Genomic DNA, 25,392 nt, shown 5'->3' with positions numbered 1-25,392 from the left:
TCTGATTTTACAATGTCATGGATCCACTGTTTTCCACATACCCATTTCTTTGGAGATTTGACTGCTTCATTAAATCTCTGATCTGGACTTTGGAAATTTGATTGTTTATTAAACCCCATAATACCATATTTTGAGTTGTAGGGAGGTTCTCCAAATCCAGTTGCTGAGAGTAAGACACATTAGATATCCAGAAATGTACAATTGTTGTCAGTGTCTTGTTTTTTAATCAAGGAATGTACTAATACTCTTTTTCTCCATCTCTCTGAGCAGGAAGTCATCAAGGCAATGTCATGTAAAGGTGATCCGATTAAGAACTTTTTCTTCTTTGATGTAATGGACGGGAAGGGGATAATAGAGGATATATATAACCAAGACAAAAGCTGAAGCTCTGAAATTCTTAGAGAAGTATATATCATAGAAATCATGTGCAGAACTGCACTTCAAGCAAATTGAGGAGAATGTGTGTATCTTTCTGTGTGAATGATATATTTGTGTCATCATTATATGCAAAGAGCATGGCAATGGTATTGAACAGGCATGCTGTTGCATTCAAGCAGTGTAGACCTCTATAGTAGATAAGCTTATCAGCAGGTGGACACCAATACAAATTTCAAGGTCGTGTGCATTTTAACCTGATAATAAGGATGCCAAACTTTTCAGTAGTATGAACAAAATCTCACATAAGCAACCATCAGATTGGATAATATTTTAACATTAAAAGAGATTCATTACTTATGCTCATGCTCGATCTTTGAAAATGCTTTTCTCAGAATGTGTAAATATGATATATTATGTTGTGGCTAAAGGTTAGTATACTAGTTTGTGTTCCGTGCCAAATTGATTTAGTACTGTGAAAGAAACTGGATTAAGGACATTGCAGATTATAGTGCAGCAGTTATTCTGGGCATTTTTTTCTGATAAGATTAGTTTATTCAAAGCATCAGCAAAGAGTGATGTCCAGTAGATAGGTGCTTATTATATGGCCTAGGTAAACGTGATGGGCAAATTCTACAAATAGGGCTATTGTTATTTTGTTTTGCTTTAATTTTTCAACTGCTTCACTTTTTGAACTGGCCCTACATGACAACAGTGAACATGGGTCACTGAGACAAATTTGTCAGAATGTTTCATTGAAGAAAATTTGTCTCAACCTTTACTTGTATTAGAAGCTTTACTAGTTATTGATATGCTAAATTTTAGAACTTTGATGTAGGTCAATCCTCAATTGTATGTCAATTGTATCTTTGTTGCTAATAGCATAGAAGATTTAACTAAAACCCTAGAGATATTTGTGGATAATAAATCTATATCATATTCAACTTGATTTTATGAAGTTATTTAAAGGAAAGTAAATCAATGACGCAATTTTGTGCTAGCTATGATGAGGTTAAATTCTCTTGAAATGAGATACTGAGCCTCAAAATTCCCATACTGGGTTTCCAACTGATTTGGCCTTTTTAGAAAGGCGTGGCAACACAAGTAGCGTTGCTTACTAGATTTTATATTTTCTCTCAGGTTTACCCAGATAAAATTCACTTGGGAAAGTTTTTCAGATAAGGACAGAATCCGTGATTTAAGTTGGAAATTTTGCTGTATATATTGAATTATTGGAATTACATGGATTTGTCAGTGGGGTGTGGGAGCTATTCAATTAACTATATTTTTAAGATATTTTGTAAGGCTGGGATAAAGCTGCAAAGTCTCATCCATTTCATTTGGAGATCACTGGTTTTTGAATATCGATTGCTGTTTTGTAAACTTAATCTTCTAAAATCACATAACGAATGCGTAACTTGCATTAAGAATATCTTGTAGAGGATAATGATCTTTTGGGTTCATAACGGTTTTCTTCTGGTTTGCCTCATTGTAATATGAGGATTAATGCTTGTTTCTTTGAGTTTCATGTGCTAGTAAAGCATTATCTTAGGGGGGATTTGTGAACATTACGGATATTTGGAACAGTAGACAAAGCTTGGTGCTCTTAACAATGAATTAAGCAAATTTCCCTTTGCCATTGATGATTGGATCACCAAATTATCCTTGGTTTAAAATACAAGCTATACCTAGTTTGATCTGGAGCAAGATAATATATTTAACACTAAATACAAAATGGAATTTTGAATTGGTTTTTATACCCAGTTCCTACCTTGGAAGTTCAAATGTCTTTTTCAATTTTCATTCTCCAAGTTTGATCTGTGATATCATTGACATGGATAATAGGATTTAAAGAGTGATATCCACTTCTAGCGTGGAGTAAGATATTAGAGATAATTGGAATTAGAAAGCTGAAAAAGGAGAATACACAATTTTACTTTAGATGTTGCTAAGTGAAATGATGTTTGTATGGTGAAAAACTCCCATAAGCTTGATAGTGAAGTAGGAGGTGGACAAGTGATTTGTAAACTTACGTGGATATTCGATTGGACAATTTGTTACAACAAATTTGATAAATTATATTTAAATATTCAAAATCTACATTGAGAGTTTATTTTTCTTTAGATTTTTGGATTTGTAAATTACTATTTAATTACGTATGCATGCAAATTATAATTATGCCGAAAATAGAGAACAACAAAACAAGCCACAATTTACACAAGATATATCTTGGGACACTGTTTTGAGAGAAAACCTAGCTGGAAGGTGAACTCACTCTGCTTTCTTTCCCTAGATAGAAAAGGGTTGCAAGTACAAAGAAGTAAGGCTTGTGGCTCATGGTCTACTGTAGTGCACAAATCCTCTCTGTGTACTTCCCCCCTATCCCTCTCAGTGACTTTGCTCATATATGGAACACAATGCCCTTGAAAAGAATAGAACCCCTTTTCTTCTTAGTGACCCAGTTATAACATAATTTGATAGCCTACTAGTAGTTAGGTTTGATTCCTTCAACTCTTAACTAGAGTTGCAAATATGGACTCTTCTAAAATATTCTTCATTGTGATCACATGGCTAACGCCTTTTCCATGAATAATGGAGGCTAACATGGTATCTTCTCGAATTACGATTGTTAAAACAAAGTCAACTTTTGAGTGACAATTTTTTCACAATGATTTCAATTGAGGTAATTCTTGCGTCATTGGAAAGGTATCTGTGTGTATAATAGAAAAAAAAAGTGTTGCTCCAAAGAATCAAAATTTTACCTTAAAAATAATTGTTTGATGCCTCAAAAATGCTATTAGAAATTTTCAGACCCTAATTTGTCAAACTAGGCCTTGTCGGTAAAAACAGCCTTGTGAGTTAATTCCTTCACTTTTTCCACTTTGAAAGCATCAAGATGGATGGAAAACAATATAATGATCTAATTTAGATCATACCTCTCCATTTTGGGAGGCTTTTGGTCTCCCAAAAACTTCTATTGAATGTGAGGAAATTTTTCCTCCACCTTCTCTTAGGTGTACCATTTAGCCTTGCTTAGAAGTTGCCCTTTCAACCCATTCTACCAAAGTTGATGTTACCCTTGTCTTGTAGTTTTGAATATCTTCTGTGAAACTACATCTTTTATCAACTCTGCCTAAGTGTCTAATGCCAAATCCTCCACAGACGCTGGGGCATGTTCCTCTTCTTGTTCTAGCATGGAAGGTTCATAGAGTTCTAAATTTTCCACATTCACAACTGAGTAAATGCACATGTATGGGGGTAGACTGAGTCTATAGACATTATCTCCCACATTTTTTAGTATCTCAAAGGGATCATATTGTAGAGCCTTGTTTTTCTTATTAGGACCTTGTAGCATTTCCTTGTTGATCTGTAACCATACCCTATCTCCCACCTTTATCAACTTCTCTATTTTGTGTTGATCATGTCTGGCCTTGTATTTTTCCGAAGACATTTGCGATATCTCATGTACCTATATATGGATATGCTTGATCTTCTCAACATTTTTTTCTACCCTTAATACATTCCCTATAAGATCCTCCCTTACTCTTCACTGTTCATATGCAATATCCAAAGGTGAAGGTGGAAAACATCCAAAACAAGTTTCAAATGGGTACTTACTAGTATAAGTGTGGACAGCTCTGTTATAAGAGTGTTGTATATATACCAAATTTTCATCCCAGGTCTTTGGATGCTTCTAATTGTAACCCCTCTAAAGTTGCACCAAAGTCATGTTGACTATTATCTACTTGTATGTTTGAGGATAAAATGTTGTAGACCTCAACTTTGTGTCCATCTTCTCCCATAATGTCATCCAAAATGCACTGAGAAATCTCGTGTCCTTGTTTAAAACAATGCTCCTTTGTATCCTAAAGTGCACTCAGGTCTATCCAAAGAACAAATTTGTTGCTTCATGTCCACTAATGATCTTTTTGCATGGCATCAGAACACACATGTTGCTGACCCTGTCAACTACCACAAATAAGTCATGTCCCTTCTTGGTTGTTGGTAAACCTCCCACAAAGTCCATGGAAATGTTTTTCCAAGGACGAGTGGCTACATGTAAGGGGTGATATAAACCTTATTTCTTGTTACTAGGTTTGCTGGTAGAACAAAACATGCATCACCTTATGAATCTAGCTATTTGTTCTTGCATCTTGGGCCAATACACATACCTCTGCAAGTTGGTCATTGTCTTCCCTACGTCAAAGTGCCTTGCAACCTTGGAAGTGCGAGCCTTTCTAACAACCGTAATCACTCATATTTAAGAACACAACTTAGCCAACCTGTAGAGTAACCAATGTTGGAGATGGTAGTTAATGGTGTTATCACCATTGTGCACATGACAATGGTTCTGAAACTTTTGAAACATCTCCTTGAAGTCCTCATCCTCTAAATATACCTATTTATATGCATAGTGGGTGAATGGTTCCATGTGCATAATTGTTCCCAAAGTTGTGATCTTTGATGTGGATGGGATTGAAAGCATGTCGACCAACTTGTTTGTGTTGTCTTTCTTATACTCGATCTTGAAGTGAAACTATTGTAGAAACCCCATCCACTTGTAATGCCTGGAATGTTGTAGCTTACTCTGGACTTGCAAGTATTGTAGTGCTTGATCTGTGTGGATTACTATCTATTGAAGAAAGGGTAACTAGGTTCAATATTCATAATGACATGATCTTTGTAAATGATGAAATAAAAGGAATAAAATTATTTTTGTATGCCTCGCTGCATGGGTTTCATGAGCAAGAGGTTTATTTGTTGGTGGCTCCCATTGAGAGCCTTAGGATTTATTATTAAGTCAAAGAGTTAATGTCATGTAGGAAGAAGCTCTTCTTGAGCCTATGTTTAATGTATACAAGTCTATAGAAATGTCAAGAAACCCTCCAAATGACAAGCACAATCCTCTTTGTCATGTCGGCCTCCAAAATGAATAAAAAGCAGTCATGTCGGCTCAAGTAAGGAGACACAACGGTTCACTGTCATGTCGGCTTATATACAAGGCTAACCACTATATATAGGCATGCAAAGAATCCACATTATAGGTAGAATAGGAACTCAGATCCTCTGAAATCTCGGACAAGTACAGTGGCTCAAAAAATCTCGGATGAGTACAATAGTTTAGTATTGCGGAAGGAGAAGGATCTCTATGTTTTTCAGTGATGTCTCGGCCTCCTCACAACACTGTCTCGGCATACTAAGATGCAGTCCCAGTCTCGACATATGTGATGAAGATCTCTCAGTGATACACTCTCGACATGCTCTCTAGACAGTCACAGTCTAAGCATCATTGTGATGAGAAGGATTTCGGTGATCCTATAGTGACTCACTCTGTCTCGGCATACTTCTAGATGTTGTCATAAGTCTCGGTATATTTGTGATGAGGATATCTCTGTCTCAACATACTTCTAGATGTAGTCATGATATTGATGGAAGGTCATGATCTCGGTGTATCTAGATGCAACACTCCTATATGTACATATCTTAGTATAAGATCTCGTTGTTATGATAAAAGATCTCTATGAAGGTGCAACAATGTTGCAACAACAATGATTTCAGTGATGGCCTTGATATTGCAGCAATAATGAAGATCTCAGTGGTGCAGTAGTGATGGCCTCAGTGTTGCAGCAATGATGATGATCTCAGCAGTGACAAAGAAGAGGATTGGTGTCTTGGTATTGGAGTGGCACAATAGGTCAAGTGTCATGGTCTTGGTATTCGTCAATTGGAATCTCTATAAGAAGAATTTTGTGCGGGTTTTCCTCTAAAAGAGAGAGGTTTTGGCCCTGGCAGAAAGGAAACATCTTGTGTCCTTGTCTCTTTTGTTTTGGTAGTTATTTAATGAACTAAGAAGACACTCTAATATTAAAGATTGTGCTAATAAGAAAAATTAAAAACATCTCACAAATAGTTATCATGGCAAGAAGAATCTGATTAACCTACATTGCCCTAGATTCTTCAACACTATCTCCTTTCCAATCAGATAATATTTCCACTTCTTTAGCTTGCACTAGGGCATAATGTTCATTGTCATAGGTAGGGTAGTTAAGTACTACCCCATAAAATATTTCAAAATGATAGCATACATGCCTCTCTCCCTACATCAAGACTGCTCCCATAACATACCCATTTGCATCTGTATCTACTTTGAAGGGCTACTACAAGTTTGGTAATGTCAAAACTTGTGATTGGTTGATCTTCTTCTTTAGCTCCTCAGAGGCCCTCTAGTAACCCTATCCCCAATGGAAACTTTTGCCACTTGTTGTTATGACATGGGGTAGTGTTGTTATTGTTGAAAATGAGGCTATGAATTTCCTTAGGTATTGTGCTACCCCAATGAAACTCTTAACCTCAAAAACATTAGTAAGCATTGACCACTTCATGGTGGCCTCCATCTTGGCAAGATCTATTTTAAGCTCTCCACCTATCATGTACACCAAATATTGTTCTGCAAACTCACACTTATTGAGATTTGCTAGCAACTGGTGCTTCTTTAATGTCTTAAGCACCTGCGTCAAATGCAAGATGTGCTTCTCCCAGGTAACATTGTATACCAGTGTATCATCTAAATAGACAATAATAATGAATCTATAAAAGTGTGCAGTATATCATTAATTAACCTCATAAACATAGTTGGTGCATTGCATAGGCCAAATGGGATGACTAACTACTCATACAAACCTTGTCTAGTTTTGGAGGCAGTCTTCCAGCTATCTTCTTCTTTGACTCAAACCTGGTGATATCCATACTTTAAGTCCAGTTTGGTGAAGTATTTCACTTTTTGCAATTGATCCAGTTGATCATCTATATTGGGCAAGGGATACTTGTTCTTGAGCATAATTTTGTTCAACACCCTGCAATCTATACACAATCACCAAGCCCCATCCTTCTTAGCACAATGATGATGGATGACTCACATGGTGATGTACTTGATTGAATGACACCTTGTTCCAATAAGTGTTGCAATTGTTTCTTCATCTCACTTACTTCTATAACCGACTGCTTGTACAATCCAATGTTTGGCAATGGGGAGTCCAGCAATAACTAGATCTTGTGCTCTGCTTGCTTCTTAGGTGGTAACCTTTTAAGCTCTTGGAACACATCCTTGTAGGCATGTAGCATCTCTTCCAGTTGTTTTTGTTTCATAGCACAACCCTCCAGGGATGCCATTGTTTTTATTGACTCTTCTATAGATCTATTTTTTCTTAAAAACTGTAAAACAAACTTTTTGCTAGAACTAATTAATTTCATTGCTTGGTTGGAACTTACTAGCAAAATTTTCGCCTTGTCTTTGTGCGCGTTGATGCTAAACTATTTTCCATCCTTGACGAGCCAATATTGGTTGGCTCTTCCTATAAAGATTGCATCCCACATGTACATGTAGGGACTTCCAAACACCACCCCACATACATCAAGGAGAACTACATCTAGTTCTACTTCATCAATAAAATTAGCACTGATAGCAAATCTAATTTTGCACTATTTTTGTTACCTTTATCTTTGCTTCCTTGTTTACCCTTCCCAATGGATATGGGCTAGGATGATCATGAACTTTCAATCCCAATTTGTTTACCAACTCTGCTGCAATGAGATTCGCTTGCGATCCTAAGTCATACATAACATCGACCTTTTCCTTTTTAGCTTGTTTCTTTATATGGAAGAGTTTGGTTTTTTCATTCTCGTCCTATTGCTCAAGACTACTCAGATTCACCTCCTTCTGCATTGATGTACACACGATCTTCTTATGCATGTCTAAATTGATTTCAACTTGGATGCTCAAACCAATGGCCATGAGATTCTTCTTCTTATTATCTTTCTTTTTGTTTTTTGGGTTAAGATCTAGATGCAACTTCCAAAACTTCTCCTTTGTGTGACTGTCAATGTTACAATGCTTGTTGGGATTTTTGCACTGGTGTGTTGTGGTTGATGTCTTTTTATCTTTTCCCCCTTTCCACTGCTTCTTCCCCTCCTTAGAAGTGTATTGGTGCTCCTACATCGATCCACTTGATCTCTCTTTCTTCTAGCTTATGTTCTCCAGGTATTGTTCTTGTACAAAAGCCTCATCCACCAATTTGTACATATGGGTTCTTTTGGGAGATACCCAACATTATGATCATCTTTCTAAATTTTATGGTATAATCTTGTACACTTTGCCATTGCTTCTACATGAAGTAGTTCCACATGATTCACTAGTCTTCTACATACTTGATAGGGTAAAATTGTGACTTTCTGAGTGTTTTAAAGTCTCCCACTTGGTAACTAGAGGATCTCCCTCCAACCTCAAGGTCTTTGTGTGGCTTTCCCACCAGGTCAAGGCTTGGCGCTTTAATTTTAGTCGCGCAAATGGAATCTTCTATTCTTGCTATATATGAGGAACACTAAAATAAACTTCTAATTGTTGCAACTAGTGATTTAGCTTCAAAGCGTTGATTTCACTATGATATGACTTGATATCAACTTTTTCTCCTGTTTTGAGCAAGCACTATGAATGGTTCACAAAAGTCAAACTGGGATACTTATTCGCGCCCTTTCTTTGGCTCATTCTTTGTTTCTTATTTATCTCTTGATCTCCCCTCTAATTAGACCTCTGTGTTAGAACCCCTATCTTCTCCGAATATCCCGAGGTTATTGGTTTGGGCCGCCATGAAGAGATTCGCGTCATGCTTTATATTTGCAACTTGTGCTTCCATCACATAAACCTTTCCTATGTAGGCATTGGAAATATTGAGAGTGGGGTGAATCAATATTTCACTCAATTTAGTTGAGTTTAATCCTCAAAGCGTAAAATAAATTTAGCGTCAAATCAAACATATATCACCATCATAACACCATTCAACAATGCACACAATATGGAAGACAATACACAATATTTTAGGTGGAAACCCTTATGGGAAAAAACCACTAAAATGTTTCTTAGTATAGGTTTTTAAAGATTACATCAATAGCAAGCTCCAACTTCCAAGATTCTCCAGGTACAATTGGAAGGAGGCTCCAACCCCCTGATTTATCAGCTCCAATTGAAAGGATGCTCCAACACCGCGATTTACCAGCTCCAACTAGAAGGACGCTCCAACGGCTTGGTTTTATCAACTCCAACTAAAATGATGCTTCAACACCCTGGTTTACCAACTCCAACTGAAAGGATGCTCCAACGCCCTACAAGCTCCAACTTGCTCTAGTACCACCTTGCCACCCTGAAGTGTTCTCAAACTCCAATTTGAAGGAGACTCCACTCTCTGCCTTGCACCACCCTGCCCCCCTAAAGTGTTCTTAGACTCCAATTTGAATGAGACTCCACTCTCCGCCTTGCACCACCCTATCACCTTGAAGTTAGAAGATAAATGAATAAATAGATCTCATTCACAACACCTGATTACTACACTTCATAGCCATTGCCTTGATAATTGCACTACATCCATTGCTTGATCACTATCCAAACATTGTTGCATATGTTCATACAACACATTTTGTTGACAAGCATCTTAGCAACACTCTCATCAACAAGAAAATTTTAACTGCGAATCAATCCATCAAACCCTAGCCACAATTCACTCTAGCTCAAGCATACTCTCAGGGCTCAGTACAAATTTTGATTCAACAATACCTCTTACTTGCAAAACCCTAGCAACAACATATATTACAACCTTTGCCCATTGTCTCCAACAATCAACACTATCAAACCTTAATAGCAATATTCATCAACAATCAATGACCAATCTAATATAAATCCTATGTTCAACAATCAGTCATCAATGCACTCTTACTTTGTTAATCACGGGAGCTTTGACCATTCACAATAGACCCTTGTGACCAAGAACAATTCTAAGTAATGTAGTATTCAATAATAGCAATATAAGCATACTTAGAATTTTGATTCACAAATACTCTCAATATACATATACTTCTAGTAACATACCATGGCATCATTACATAGTCTAAGTCCTCTAAGCAACCTCACTCTCATGGTCAGAACCCTCTACTCATTAGCAAGTTAGAGTAAGATTAACATCATACATCAAGCCTAATACAATCATATCTTCATGTCAAACCCTAATTCACCTTCATATATGTGCAGGGATCAACAATTGACTTAGGGTTGTACCATAGAAACCATTTTAGTAGTTGTGGTCTTTTGATTTCCTTGGAAGAAATATATAAGACAAATTGTTGTTGTTGTCTCTCTGATTGTCAATATATGTAATGATGTGTCAACTTCAAATCTTTAGAACTACCTCTATTATAACTCAAGGAGTCTTGTAGCTTTCAAATCATAAGATGAAACATACCTCTAATTGATGATATCACCGATGCCTTCAAACTTCACTTTAACAATTCATTAATCTGAACAATTCACATAACATATTTCATACCTCAACTCTGTTGATGTGACGGTGGCATTGACTGCTAAGTGTTGTGCATGAAGATGTCGTTGATTGATTTGTCCAACCCTTTCCTTTTGTCAAAATTGCAATATTATTGATGCTACTGATATTAAATATTCTATCCTTTGACCCTAGATCAATCACTAAACATATATAGGAAGTTTCTTTAGAAACAACCTTGAAAATAGAACATTCAATTTGTTATGGATCTTCCCTCTTCTTTTTTCTCTAACAAACTTAAGTTTGTGATAAAAAAAACTTTTTGAAAGGAAAACACCTATGTACAGTGCTCTGCCCTAATCAAAGAGGAGACCGAATGGAGGTTTGATGATTGTCACAAGAGGGGGACGAAACAAACCCTTGATTTAGTGCAAATTTTTCTTGGAGTAAGTGTGAATATTACTGCAAATAGGGTCTATAGACAACGAACCTTAGATTTGTGCTAGAATATGTCATAGAGGAGGCTAAGATTATGATTATTAACAGTGCTAGCAACAACTCATAATAGTGCTTTTTAGAGCTTTAGATCGGCCTCAGAATTGCCTTAAAGTCTTCCTCAATACAATATATGATCCTCCGCAAAATTATGCCAAGAGAACAAAAGACACACCACCAAAAATGCCACAGATCCCTCACTCAAGGATGCACTAAATCAACTTCAATCAATATGAAATGAGCCTTTAGAAGATGTTGAGACTCTCCAAAGGAAATGCCTGAAAAAAGATATACAAAACTCATCTTAAGAATGCCCTTAAATTCCAAGTGAAGAACTCATCATATAAGCCACCAAAGAAGGTCATTAGTGCAATTTGAATGAGCCTTAGAATATAACCCTTGGTCTGCATGGATATGTTCCTATCTAAGGGTTGAGTTTAGATCTCATTTCAGGTCGCAAACAAAATTATTTACAAGAATGTGGCCTCAGGAGGGGCCGAAATAACTGCTACAGATCCAACCTCAGAACAATCGAAATGCCACATAACTTTTAGCCACAAACCAACCCAAATAATAGTCCATAAGTTTTAACTCATCCAACAAAAGTCATAGAGAGAAATGTACCAAGAACTTCAAAATCAATCTCACTTCCTTTGATATGCGCGACTAAACAAGACCTCAGGAAATCAGAATAATAGACCAATGTATATGTGATCAATTGATGCACTTATGGAGAAGGCTGAGCTCCTATATATAGTAATGGAGGGGGCCCTCTAGAGGGGCCAACATGGCCTTATTTCATAGAGGTCGACCATACAAAAAGGAGGGAAGCCGACCTTAGAAAAATTTGAAATTTGAATTTCGAAACAGAAAACTTAAACCCCTTTTTTTGTGGCCTACTTTGCCTCCAAACAAATTAAATCATTCTTCAAAAATAATCCTTCTTAGCAAATTGATGGGGGCTAGAAAAATTCTTATTTTAAGGGGTTAACAGACCCATCATAATTTAATTAAAATTTTGAGAGAAAATGCCACTAATAAACCAGACATTGAGTTGCTTACAACATCTCCTTTGGGGCTTCTTAACCATAGAATGGGATCCAACTTTGCTGAGGCATATCTCTTCAACAATGAGGAGTTATGTGGAGTGCCACCTACCGTTGGAATTGGTACAACAAGGGATATCAAATGAAGATCTTGTAAGCAAAAACAGTGATCGTCACATCCAAATTCCTCATCAAACATGGGGCATCATGGTCACTCGCAAGATCTCCTAATCCTTCTAGTGTTTATTTAGCAGTGTAACTTCCAATCAATGCAATCCATAAACAAATATTAAGAGCGTTCAAGGACAATGTTGGCATCAATGATAACACCATTCAACAATATCCCCCTTTGTCATTGATGGAAACACACATACTCCCCTTGTGATTACTGCTCCCCTTGTCTCCATGCTTCTAATCTTCTTCTCCTGATTTCTCTCCCCCTTTGACATCAATGGAAAAGGGTTACTCTCCCTGACGAAATATCTTCCTTTGTCTTCTTGCGATATGCCTTCCTTTCTTTGAATGCTTCTCTCTCCCCGACATGTTATGCCTTTCATGACTTACCACAATTGATTTCTCATGTCAATAAGCAATATTGAAAAGACAATGAGTCCTTGAAAATTGTTCATGAGCAAATCTGCCATTCCACATGTTGACTAATCTACTCACAATTATGCTTTAACGACTTCTCCACATCTTCCATATGCCATTCCAAATCAAACTGTTGAAGGATAGATCTTCAAATTTGCCATCACTACTACTTAGATTCCCCCTCTTCAACATTCACGGGATACAAAGTCTCCAAGGTAGATTATTTAGAATGATATATGAACTTGCTATGTTGTGGGATTATTTTAAACCTTGACATCTTCCTTCTCATTGGTGGATTCATCATGGTTTTGAGACTTCACTAATCTTGAGAACATGACTGCTAAATTTTTTTCATTCACTTGAACTTCTTGCTTTTGCTTTCTTCTCCAAACCTTCTTGTACATGATATTAGAGTTTTCCTCCATTGAAGATTCCATCATGTATCTACAATGATTTGTGTCCTTAGTTACGACATTTGTAACATTCAATGTTGAACCTGAATGATGGAGCAACTGGCATATACTTTCTGTTGACGGAGCCGTTTGGATATTTGTCTTGTCATCTTGTCAGCTTGCTTCTAGGGTTTTGATTGTGGTCTTAATAATCATCCATGTCATAATCTCTACAATCCCTAGCCTTATGCCCAAACTTAGTACATGAAAAACAATACCCAAAAAATATACTAGGGTACTTGGATAAAGCAGCTTGCCTTGATGTTGTTGATATTATGAAGGCATTCTTCCTTGGAGAATTACTTCTTGGAGCAACAAAAATTTCAACCTTCTTCTTTCTTTCACTTTGATTTGGCCTTTGAAGGATTTTTCTATTAGGCTTCTCTTCAATCTTGCTCTTTGGGGGCTTGGAACTTGTGTCTTCAATGCATGGAGCTTCACTTGTTTCGTCACATGAATATTCTTAGCCACTGGGGATGTCATCTTCTTCCTTCTTCGACACATGAGTCTTTATTACTTCTTCGATTCTTCTTGTTTCTTAAAGTTGGGTCTTCAGGGAGATGATCTCTTCTTCAAATCTTCCTTCTTATGGACTGAACTCAGCTTCAAGGTTGCTCAAATTCTTAGATTTTTCCTTGAGATGACTTGTCAAAATACCTTTTGTTCTTTTTTCTACTTGTATTAATACTTAGCCAAGCCAGTTATTTTTCCTTTTCATTAGACTTGATCCTTATTTTTAGTATCTTGCAACTGCTCCTTGATCATGTTTATTTCAGCTAGAGTTGCATCAATATCCTTTTACTTTTGAATAACTTCAACTTCAAGTATTTGATTTTTCTTCCTTGCTTTATTGATATCACTTAAGGTGTTGATAAATTCTCACTCCATGTCCACTTTTGCTTCTTCTTCATCATCGTCAGATTCTTTGACCTGAGTATCTGCTTTATATGAATCACAATCAACATTATCATCTTCATCTTGACCTGCAAGATTTTTTAAGTGAATAATTTGAAGCTTCCCCCAAAGATGTTTGGCTGATAAGCATTGTTCCACTTTGGCCTTCATAGAATCTAGCAGGGTGCTTAGAATGATATTCAATTCTTTTTCATTGAAATTTCTTGATTCATTGGTGGATGTGTCTCCAAAAATGACACAATACCATACATCATATCTAAGGGTTCCTAAATAGGATTTCATTTTATCTTTCCAAAATTCAAGGCGTACTTCATCAAACAAAGGAATTGGACCAATGTGATTCCCTTCATTAATTGTAACAAGTTATGAACCTTTTGCAATATCAGAGACTTCATTTGATTCCTTTGAATGCTTGGCGACTTATTTCTTTGACCTTCCCATTTACGATCTCCTGAGATTTGCCTTCTGGTTGTTAAGTTGCAACTTAAGGAACTTGCTTTGATACCAATCGTTGGAAATACTGAGAGGGGGGTGAATAAGTATTTCACTTAATTTAGTTAATTTTAATCTTCATAGCATAAAATAACATTAGCATAAGATCAAACATAAATCAACATCACAACACCATTCAACAATGCACACAACATCAAACATAATATAGATCTAACTTCCAAGATTCCCCAACTACAACTAGAAGGAGACTCCAAACCCATGATTTATCAGCTCCAACTGAAAGGATGCTCCAACTTCCTGATTTACTAGCTCCAACTAGAAGGATGCTCCAATGCCCTAGTTTTATCAGCTCTAGATGAAAGGATGTTTCAACACCCTAGTTTACCAGCTTCAACTGGAAGGACGCTCCAATGCCCTGCAAGCTCCAACATGCCCTAGCACCACGCTACCACCCTAAAGTGTTTTAAGGCTCCAACCTGAATGAGACTCCACTCTTCACCTTGCACCACCCTGCCACCCTGAAGTTAGAAGATAAATGAATAAATCGATCACACTAGTCACAACACCTGATTATTGCACTTCATAGTCACTGCCTTGATGGTTGCACTACATCCATTGATTGATCACTGTCCAAACACTGTTGCATATGTTCATACAACACATTTTGCTGACAAGAATCTCAACAACACTCTGACCAACAAGAAACTTTCAACTGCTCATCAATCCATCAAACCCTAGCCGCAATTCACTCTAGCTCAACCATACTCTTAGGCCTCAGTGAAAATACTAATTCAACAATACCTCTTACTGCCATAACCCTAGCAACAACATATATTACAACCTTTTCCCTTTGTCTCCAATAATCAACACTATCAAACCTTAGTACCTATATTCATCAATAATCAATGATCAATCTAATATAAATCCTTTGTTCAACAATCAATCATCAACACACTCTTACTCTGTATCTCAGGAGCTTTGACCATACACAATAGACCCTTGTGATCAACAACAATTCTAAGTAATTTAGTATTCAACAATAGCAATACAAAAAGACTTAGAATTCTAATTCACAAATACTATCTCAATAGATATATACTTCTAGTAACATAACCATGGTAGCATACATAGTACAAGTCCTCTCAATGACCTCACTCTCACAACCAACACCCTTTACTCATTAGCAACTTAGAGCAATATTAGCATCATACGTCAAGCCTACTACAATCATATGTTCATGTCAAACCCTAATTCACCTTCATAGACATGCAGGGATCAACAATTCACTTAGGGTTGTACCGTAAAAACCATTTTAGCAGTTGAGGTATTTTGATTACATTGGAAGAAACATATAAGGCAAAGAAACCCTTGTTGTTGTTTCTCAGATTGTCAATAAATGTAATGATGTGTCAACTTCATCAAATCTTTAGAACTACCTCTATTATAACTAAAAGAGTCTTATAGCTTTCAAATCACAGACATACCTATGATTGATGATATCACCGATGCCTTCAAACTTCACTTCGACAATTCCTTAATCTGAGCAATTCACATAACATATTTCATACCTCAAGTTTGTTGATGTGATGGTGCCAGTGATTTCCAAGTGTTGTGCCTGAAGGTGCCCTTGAGTGATCTGTCTAGCCCTTTCTTTTTCTCAAAATTGCAATATTATTGATGTTACTAATATTAAACATTTTATACTTTGACCCTGGATCAGTCACTGAACATATATAGGAAATTGCCTTGCTAACAACCTTGAAAAGAGAACATTCAATAAGTTGTGGATTTTCCCTCTTCTTTCTGCTCTAACAAACTTAAGTATGTGATAAAGAACCATTCTAAAAGGAAAACACCTATTTACAATGTTCTCCCAGAATCACAGAGGAGACCAAATGGGGGTTTGATGACTCTCACAAGAGGGGGGTGAGACAAGCCCTTGATTTGGTGTGAATTTTTCTTGGAGTAAGTGCGAAAATTACCTCAGATAGGGCCTGTAGAAAATGAACCTTATATTTGTGCTAGAATATGTCATAGAGGAGGTCGCGATTAGGATTATTAAACAGTGCTAGCAATAGCACATAACAATGATTTACATTTCTCTAGATCAACCTCATAATTGCCTCAAAGTATACCTTAATATAATCTTTGATCCAGTGAATACCCTCCATAGAATGATGCCAAGAGAACAAAAGACATATCACTAAAAATGTCACAAGTCCCTCTCTCAAGGATGCACCATATCAACTTCAATCAGTCTGAATTGAGCCTTTAGAAGAGGTCAAGAGTCTCCAAAGAAAATGCCTGAAAAATATCTACAAAACTCGTCTTAAGAATGCCCTTAAAATTCCAGCTAAGAAATCCTCAGATAAGACAACAAAGAAGGTCATTAGTGAAATATGAATGATCCTTAGAATATAACTCTTGGCCTGCATGTATATGTTCCTATCTCAGGGCCGAGTTTAGGTCTCAATTCAGGCCTCAGAAAAAATTAATTACAGGAATGTGGCCTCAAGAGGGGGCCGAAATCATTGCTACAGATCCAACCTTAGGAAAGTCAAATTTCCATAGAATTTTTAACCGAAAACCAACCCAAATATTATTCCATAAGTTCTGCTTCAACCAGTGAAAATCACAGAGAAAAATGTACCAAGAAATTCCTTCAAAACCGATCTCACTTCCTTTAATATGACTAACAGGGCCTCAAGAAAGCAAAACAATAGACCAATGTATGTGTGATTAATTGATGCATTTATGGGGAAGTTTGATCTCCTACATATAGTAATAGAGGGGGGCTTCTAGAGGGGTCAACATGGCCTTGTTTCATAGAGGTTGACCATTAAAAAAGGAGGGAATTTGACCTTCAAAAATTTTAAAATTTAAATTTTGAAATTGAAAACTTAAACCCCTTTTTTGTAGCCGACTTTTCCTCCAAACAAATTAAATGATTTCTTAAAAAACAATCCTTCTTAGCAAACCGATGGGGGCTAGAAAATTTCTTATTTCAAGGGGTTAATAGAGCCATCATAATTTAATTAAATGTTTGAGAGAAAATGCCATTAATAAACTGAACATCAAGTTGCTTGCAACATCTCCTTTAGGGCTTCTTGGCCACAAAATGGGGCTCCAACTTTGATGAGGCATATCTCCTCAATGGTGAGGAGTTATGTGGCATGCCACCTACTCTTGGAATATAATCTATAAATTATTATGGATATTCCATTGGACATTCCATCACAACAAATCTGATAAATTATACTTAAAAATCCAAAATCTACACTATGAAGGTTTATTTCTCTTTAGATTATGGATCTGTAAATTATTGTTTTGTTGTGTATGCATGCAAATTATAATTAGGCGGAACATAGAATAGAAAAATAAAAACTCACAAACCACAAGTGGCACAATATATAGCTTGTGAAACCGTTTCGAGAGGAAACCTAGTTGGAAGGTGAGACCACTTTGCTCTCTTTTTCTGAATAGGAAATGGTTTCAAGTACAAAGAAATAAGGCATGTGGCTCATTGGCTACTGTAATGCACAAAGAATCTCTATGTATTTTCTTCCTATCTCCCTTATCTACTCTACTCATTTATGGAACAAAATTCCCTTGAAAAACATCAAACCCATTTTCATCGTAATGGCCCAGATATAACATAGCCTAATAGCCTACTAGTGGTTAGGTTTGACTCCTTCAACTCTTAACTAGAGTTACAATATGGACTATTCTAAATTATTTTTCATCATGATCATGTGGCTAGTCCCTTTTCCATGAATGATGAGGGCTGACATGACATCCTATCAAATTATGGTGCTTAAAACATGAAGGTCAACTTCTGAGTGGTATAACTTTTGCATATGTATTTCGATTGAGGCAATTCTTGCATTGTTAGAAAGGTCTCCATGTGTAGAATAGGGAAACAAAATCTATTTTTCTAAAGTGGAGAATTTTTACCCCTAAGAAATGTCGCTTAATGCCTCAAGATGCTCCCGGAAGGTTTCAAACCCTAATTTGCCAAACACGGTCTCGCAAGTAAAAATGATACTCTTAGTTGATTCCTCCACTTTTTCCACTATGAAAGCATCGAGATGTATGAAAAACAATACAATGATCCAATCTGAATGAAAAAACTCAAAATACCTTGGAAATAAATAATTTATAAAGTTTACAACTTTAAAGGTAAATTATGAAAACCATTTCCTTTTGGAGTGGACAACTTACATAAATTATATCTCATTTTCAAAACCTTTGGAATGTCACTAATATTCATAATATGTTAACTCATGAAAATCAACATGAGCTCAATAATCTTATTTGTAGGCCATTTGATCTTATAAGCAACATAACAAAGCAAAAAGTTAGTTGTTCTTGGTTAAGGCCTAATAAGTAGTCAACATTGGTCCTAACACATGATAATGCCATAATTATCACCGTCGAACATGATTTCCATAACTATTTATCTTAATGACTTTTTCCATTGATCCATAAGTTTACATCTTGTGAAGCCAACCTCGAGTTGGGTGCCATTGTGTGATGAGAATTCATATGAACCTTGAACTCCAAGCAAGTGTTTGACAGCATATACAAGTGAAAGAACCTTATTTGGCTCAACCAAATCACAAATAAATAATGGTTCAATTAATTTGCAAGTGGGTATTCTTGCTCATGGTATTCAATACTCTTTTATAGCTTTAAAAGGATCACAGTTGATTTCTACTCTACTAATTGTTGTTATCCCATAGATAGAGATAGTTGATCCTTTTAGCTAGTTGTTGTGGCACTACAAGGATAGAGATAACCACCAACAATTGCAATGAATTCCCATGCATGTTTTATTTTCCATTATTCTTTGAAAAAATGATCAAAGAAACAAATTATAAGCAATGCTTTTGAATATAGGCTCACTCTCCAAACATAAGGGTTGTCCACCCTACTAGGTGAGCAAAAAAAATGAACAACCTCTTTTGGAAAAATCTCATCCATAGAAAACAATTTTCCCTCATTAGCAACTAAAATATGCATGGATGGAGAAAACATGCAAGTCTCTTAAATTTGTAGCTAGGATATACCTAGGCATGAACCTAAAGTAGCCATTGAATGTGCATAGGAATTGAAGCTTGTCTAAATTAACAAGTAGATATGCATAAGAGTAAAGCCTTGTGAATTAACAACTAAGTATGCATTGTTGTAGATGGAGTAATGATAGACTTTGTTAGGGTCCCACCCTAACCCCCTTATTTATGTAGTGGGATCGAGTCATAGTAAAGAGTCAATAAAGCCCATATTAATAATTGTAAGTGGTTAACCCGCAATTAATGACGGGACCACAGTTAGTTGCAAATGGGCCATGGTATTAGATAGATGGTATTAATAAAACCCATGGTATTGATCCATGGTATTGCATGTATGAGTCATATATAAAGGATAGAGACTCCTTGCGAGGAGGCATCGTGTCTTATTTCTGTATCGAGCTCTGCTCTATTGGAGGTTGCCCCCTCGAAGAGGCCAGTGAACATTGCTTTCTGAATAATAAAATATTTGCTGTTGTCTCTCACTATTCTATGTTCTGGGTATCTTTCTTCGCATATTCTGTATTTGGGTATCTTTTGCAGGTTAAGAGCATAACAAGTGGTATCAGAGCACTTTCCAGGGCCAATGGGATCTCCATTTCTTAGCAATTTTTTTTTTGGCTAGAGACGTGTTCCGGCATCTTTAAACCACGGGATCTGTCGTTGAGCACATAAACCTGCGGATTTGGGGAGGCATGCACGCAGGAAATACAAGAGGTAGTCACACTTGTTGGACTCCCTTGTAACCCCTGTGGGTACCCCTTCGAGTAGTAGCGCATTAGACAGAACCGCGTACGGACTGTCTTCCAAGTACCTTCTGGGTATATCGGAAGCCCCTTAGCTCCTCTGCAACCTCGCCATAGATAAACCGTCGGCCGTCTTGCTGCTACAGTACACCGAGAACAGCACTTGGAGAGATTACTTGCCCGTACGATAGGGTAGTCGGGTTGTACGGCTAAGGGTACGGTTGATCCTCCTTAGTTAGAGCCCTGAAACATTGGGCCGAGTACTACTATCAGACCCTTATGTATATTGCGATCTGTAGCACCTGACACTCCTTGAGACCATAGTTCCCTTTTCTATCTGGGGATCACGCATCATCTCTGCCAGATCCGCTCGCGCAAAGGGGTGCAGCAGCAGCAGACATCAGTCTCGCAGTTCTGAGTTAGCAGACCAGCCATTCCGATCTATTAGATCCATCAGATCCGCAGCAGCAATCTGTTCCGCCGCTCAGAGCTATCCGATCCGCCATTCAGATCTCTCAGATCCACCTGATCTGAGTAGTTGTGTGGGGTTCCTATACCGGGGCATGATTTTCGCAGGACTTTTGGTAGCATTGACATTTTGAGGATTCGGCTACTGCAGTATTCCTAAGGAAGGAGTAAAACTCTGTTAGGAGTTTTCAGAAAGAAAAAAAAAAAAGTCTGAGATCTCCCAGGGCGCTTATTGGTGATCTATCCCATCAGAATTAGGACGACGAGCTGAGCACGGTGGTACCATTCAATTCTTAGTGAAAAAAAAAATAAAATTTGGGCGGTCCCAATTTTCAAGAACATCAGGTCGGTGCATGGTAGAAACTAGAGCTCAAGCTATGGCCAATGAGAGGATGGACAAACTTGAAGAATCCTTGCAATCCCTCCAAATTTAGCTTGACCGACTAACTAGCATGATCCCGAGCATAATCCCGACGGGCAAGGAGGAAGCCCATGAGGAGGCGTATATTGGCAATGGACACAGTGAGGGTGAGTCTAGCCACTCTCTTCACCTCGGGGGCCCCCACCAACAATCCCGTCCGCGACCTCCCAAGTTGGATATGCATAAATTTGATGGTTCTCACCCGGCAGCATGGATAGCACAAATGGAGCAGTATTTCAATCTGAATAACATCTTAGATAATGAGACTCAACTTATGGTGGGGAGCATGTACTTGGACAATGAAAGGTGGCAATGGTGGGAATGGCATCAACGTTGCAATGGACCTTTTAGGACTTGGACCTCCTTCAAAAAAGCTCTTACAGAACGCTTTGATCAGGAATCTTCTTTTTTGGGTCGTCTTACTAAGCTCCGACAGACTGGCACAATGGATGAATATATTACAGCCTTTGAAGCCTTAGCCTTCCGCACTAGGGGTCTCTCAGATGTGTTCTACACGGAATGTTTTATCAGTGGTCTTAAAGAAGCCATAAAAGCCCACGTCTTACTGCACCACCCTCCCACATGGACGAAGGCTTGTAAGGTAGCTCGTAACGTGGAACGTGCGTTAGCAGCCCAGTACAGTCGCCCAAATTTCACCGATAAGGGTCGCCTCCCACAGGCTCATAGCACGACTCAAACACTTAAGGTTCAAAAGGTGTCACCTGTAGAAATGGCCGAATGAAGAAAGCAAGGATTATGTTACTACTGTGATGAAAAATACTCCCCAGGTCATAAATGCAAGGAGCCCAAATTTTTTCAAATTGATGCCACTAATTACAGCTCATCGGAGGAAGATCCACCACTAGAGGAACATGAGGCGGTAGAAGAGGACAACCAAAAGGACAATGTCCCTGACGAACCAGTTATTTCGCTGCATGCTTTGGCAGGGATTTCTTCACCTCAAACTCTCAAAATCAGAGGTTTTATTAAACATTGCCCAGTAGTAGTCTTGATTGATAGTGGAAGTACACATAATTTCATCCATCAAAAAGTCGCGGAAGCAGTGCATTGTTTTATACGAGCATTTTCTAACTTCCAAGTCCAAATTGCGGATGGGGGCACAATGAAATGTGAAGGCCGCTGTGAAAATGTCAAACTTCAAAAGGGGGATTATCAGTTGAAGACCCACATGTTTGCCATACACATGGGAGGGTGCGACATTGTCCTCGGTGCTGAATGGCTTCGCACTCTTGGGCCAATCACAATGGATTTCCAGGAGTTATATATGAGTTTTAAGCAGAACAACTCCACACATACCCTCCGTGGACTCCAGGCGGGAGCTCCCTCTATCATCAGCTCGCATAGGATGGAAAAATTGCTAAAAAAGGGCCATCATGGAGTTATAGCTCAATTTAATGCCATCCAGGCAGTCGAAACCAAGTCTCTGCCGATTCATCCTGAGATGCAACAGATTTTAAATAACCATCTACCGGTCTTTGACAAGCCTCATGAGCTTCCACCCTCGAGAGGGGAACATGATCATAGCATCACCTTGGTTCCAGGGGCCCAACCCCCAAATGTGCGCCCATACAGATATCCGTTCACCCAAAAGAATGAAATAGAAAAAATAATCAAGGAACTTTTGGAAGCAGGTGTCATTCATCCCAGCATTAGTCCTTATTCATCACCGGTGGTCATGGTGCTCAAGAAAGATGGGGAGTGGCGGATGTGTCCAAACTTCAGGGCCCTCAATAAGTTGACAGTCAAAGATAAATTTCCCATCCCAGTGGTTGACGATTTGCTGGATGAACTCAATGGGGCTCAATTCTTCACTAAGTTGGATCTTCGCTCGGGCTACCACCAAATTCGCATGAAGGAAGTCGACATTCCAAAGACTGCTTTCAGAACTCATGAAGGCCATTATGAGTTCCTGGTCATGCCATTCGGTCTTTGTAATGCCCCCTCTACTTTTCAGAGCCTTATGAACCACCTTCTCAAACCATATCTCAGGAAATTTGTCCTTGTCTTCTTCGATGACATCCTCATCTATAGTTGCACTTGGGCCACACATCTTCAGCATGTAGATCTACTCTTGCAACTGCTCCTCAAGCATAAATTATTTGTCAAGATGTCCAAGTGTTCGTTTGGCATGGAAGAAGTTGAGTATTTGGGCCACATTGTGGGGCGTGAAGGTGTCAAGGTAGACCCCAAAAAGACCCAGGAAATGCAGGATTGGCCTCAACCTAAGACCTTGAAGAGCTTGAGAGGATTTTTGGGTCTCACAGGGTATTATCGCAAATTTGTCCGCAATTATGGTCGCATAGCGAAGCCCCTCACTCAACTCCTGAAGAAAAATTCATTCTTCTGGAATGAGGACGCACATCAGGCATTTACAGCTTTCAAAAATTCCATGTGTTCCACTCCAGTCTTAGCACTACCTGACTTCACCAAATCTTTTGTCATTGAATGTGATGCTTTGGGTACGGGTATTGGGGCGGTCTTAATGCAGGAAGGGTGACCTTTGGCCTTCACAAGCCAACAACTAAGTGGGAAGAATCTGGGCCAATCTACCTATGAGAAGGAAATGATGGCCATTTTACATGCAGTAGAGACCTGACGACCTTACTTATTGGGGCGACGTTTCCAAATCCGCACAGACCATCACAGTCTTAAATATTTTTTGGAGCAACGCCTATCCTCCCCACAACAAAATAAATGGCTCGCCAAAATGCTGGGATATGATTATGAGATCATTTACAAGAAAGGGCAAGAAAATAGTGTAGCAGATGCATTATCTTGCCAATTTGAGGAGGGAAGTACCCTACTAGCAATTTCCCTTCCCATTCCAGAATGGATTGAAGAAGCTCGCAGGGAATGGTTTTCACATCCAGGGCTCTCCCAACTCATTTCTCAATTGCAGGCGGATCCAAATTCCACCAAGGGCTACTCGTGGTAGGATGAGATTCTTCGCTACAGGGACAAAGTCATAATATCACCAACATCCACCCTCAAAAGTCGCATTTTGGCAGAATTGCACTCATCCCCCATTGCAGGACATTCAGGCTTTCAGAAGACGTATGCTCGCACCAGAAGATCATTTTTTTGGACAGGCATGAAAAAGGACATCCTCACTTTTGTAGCAGAATGCGATGTCTGTCAATGCCACAAAGGGGAGACTGTCAAAGCACCAGGCACATTACAACCGTTGCCCATCCCAGCAGCAATATGGACGGAGGTTTCTATGGATTTCATTACAGGTCTTCCAAAGTCAGGAAACAAGTCAATCATCATGGTGGTTGTGGACAGACTTTCAAAGTATGCTCATTTCTGCGCCCTACCCCACCCGTTTACACCGACTTTGGTCGCTCAATCTTTCATGGATCAAATCTTCAAATTGCATGGCATGCCCACTTCTATTGTGTATGATCGCGACCCGATCTTCACCAATAATTTTTGGCAGGAACTCTTCAGGCTACAAGGCACCCAGCTAAAACTCAGTACTTCTTATCATCCACAAACGGATGGTCAAACGGAAGCCGTCAACACATGTCTGGAAACCTACCTTAGGTGTTTCACTTCAGAAAAGCAACATCTTTGGGTACATTGGTTACCTCTGGCTGAATGGTGGTATAACACCAACTATCATGCCACCACCAAAATGACTCCCTATGAAGCAGTATATGGTCAACTCCCTCCTTCCCCTACTTCTTATATCAAAGGGGGCTCAAAGGTACAAGCAGTGGATCAACTCCTACAAAACCGCGCAACCATGCTCGCCCATCTTAGAGAGAATCTTCATCAAGCTCAAAACCGCATGAAGCAACAGGTAGACCAGCATCGCTTAGAGCGCCAATTTCAAGAAGGGGATCAGGTCTTTTTGAGGCTGCAACCATATAAGCAAACATCACTCAAAGACAAGGGTTGTTAGAAACTATCTCCAAAATTCTACGGACCATATCAAGTACTTCAGCGCATTGGAGAAGTCGCCTACAAGCTGGCTTTGCCGCCTACTGCAAAAATCCATCCAGTTTTCCATGTC

At 38.4% G+C, this 25,392-nt stretch overlaps 1 protein-coding gene across 1 annotated transcript in view; it reads left to right on the top strand.

Annotated features, from left to right (window-relative positions):
* LOC149252209 (SUMO-activating enzyme subunit 1B-1-like) overlaps positions 1-741 on the top strand; it is a 313,309-nt gene extending 312,568 nt beyond the window's left edge. The window contains exon 11 of the mRNA XM_089459659.1: positions 271-741. Coding sequence (XP_089315785.1) covers positions 271-384 — 114 coding nt within the window. The 3' untranslated portion in view covers positions 385-741. The remainder of the gene's footprint in view (positions 1-270) is intronic.
* The last annotated feature ends 24,651 nt before the right edge of the window (positions 742-25,392 follow it).

Source organism: Pinus tabuliformis, chromosome 7 (assembly GCF_031772625.1).
Source record: "Pinus tabuliformis cultivar Carrire ecotype Pingquan chromosome 7, CPIR1, whole genome shotgun sequence".
NCBI lineage: Eukaryota > Viridiplantae > Streptophyta > Pinopsida > Pinales > Pinaceae > Pinus > Pinus tabuliformis.
The sequence above is the reverse complement of the archived record's forward strand: the minus strand, read 5'-3'. Positions and strand labels throughout refer to the sequence as shown.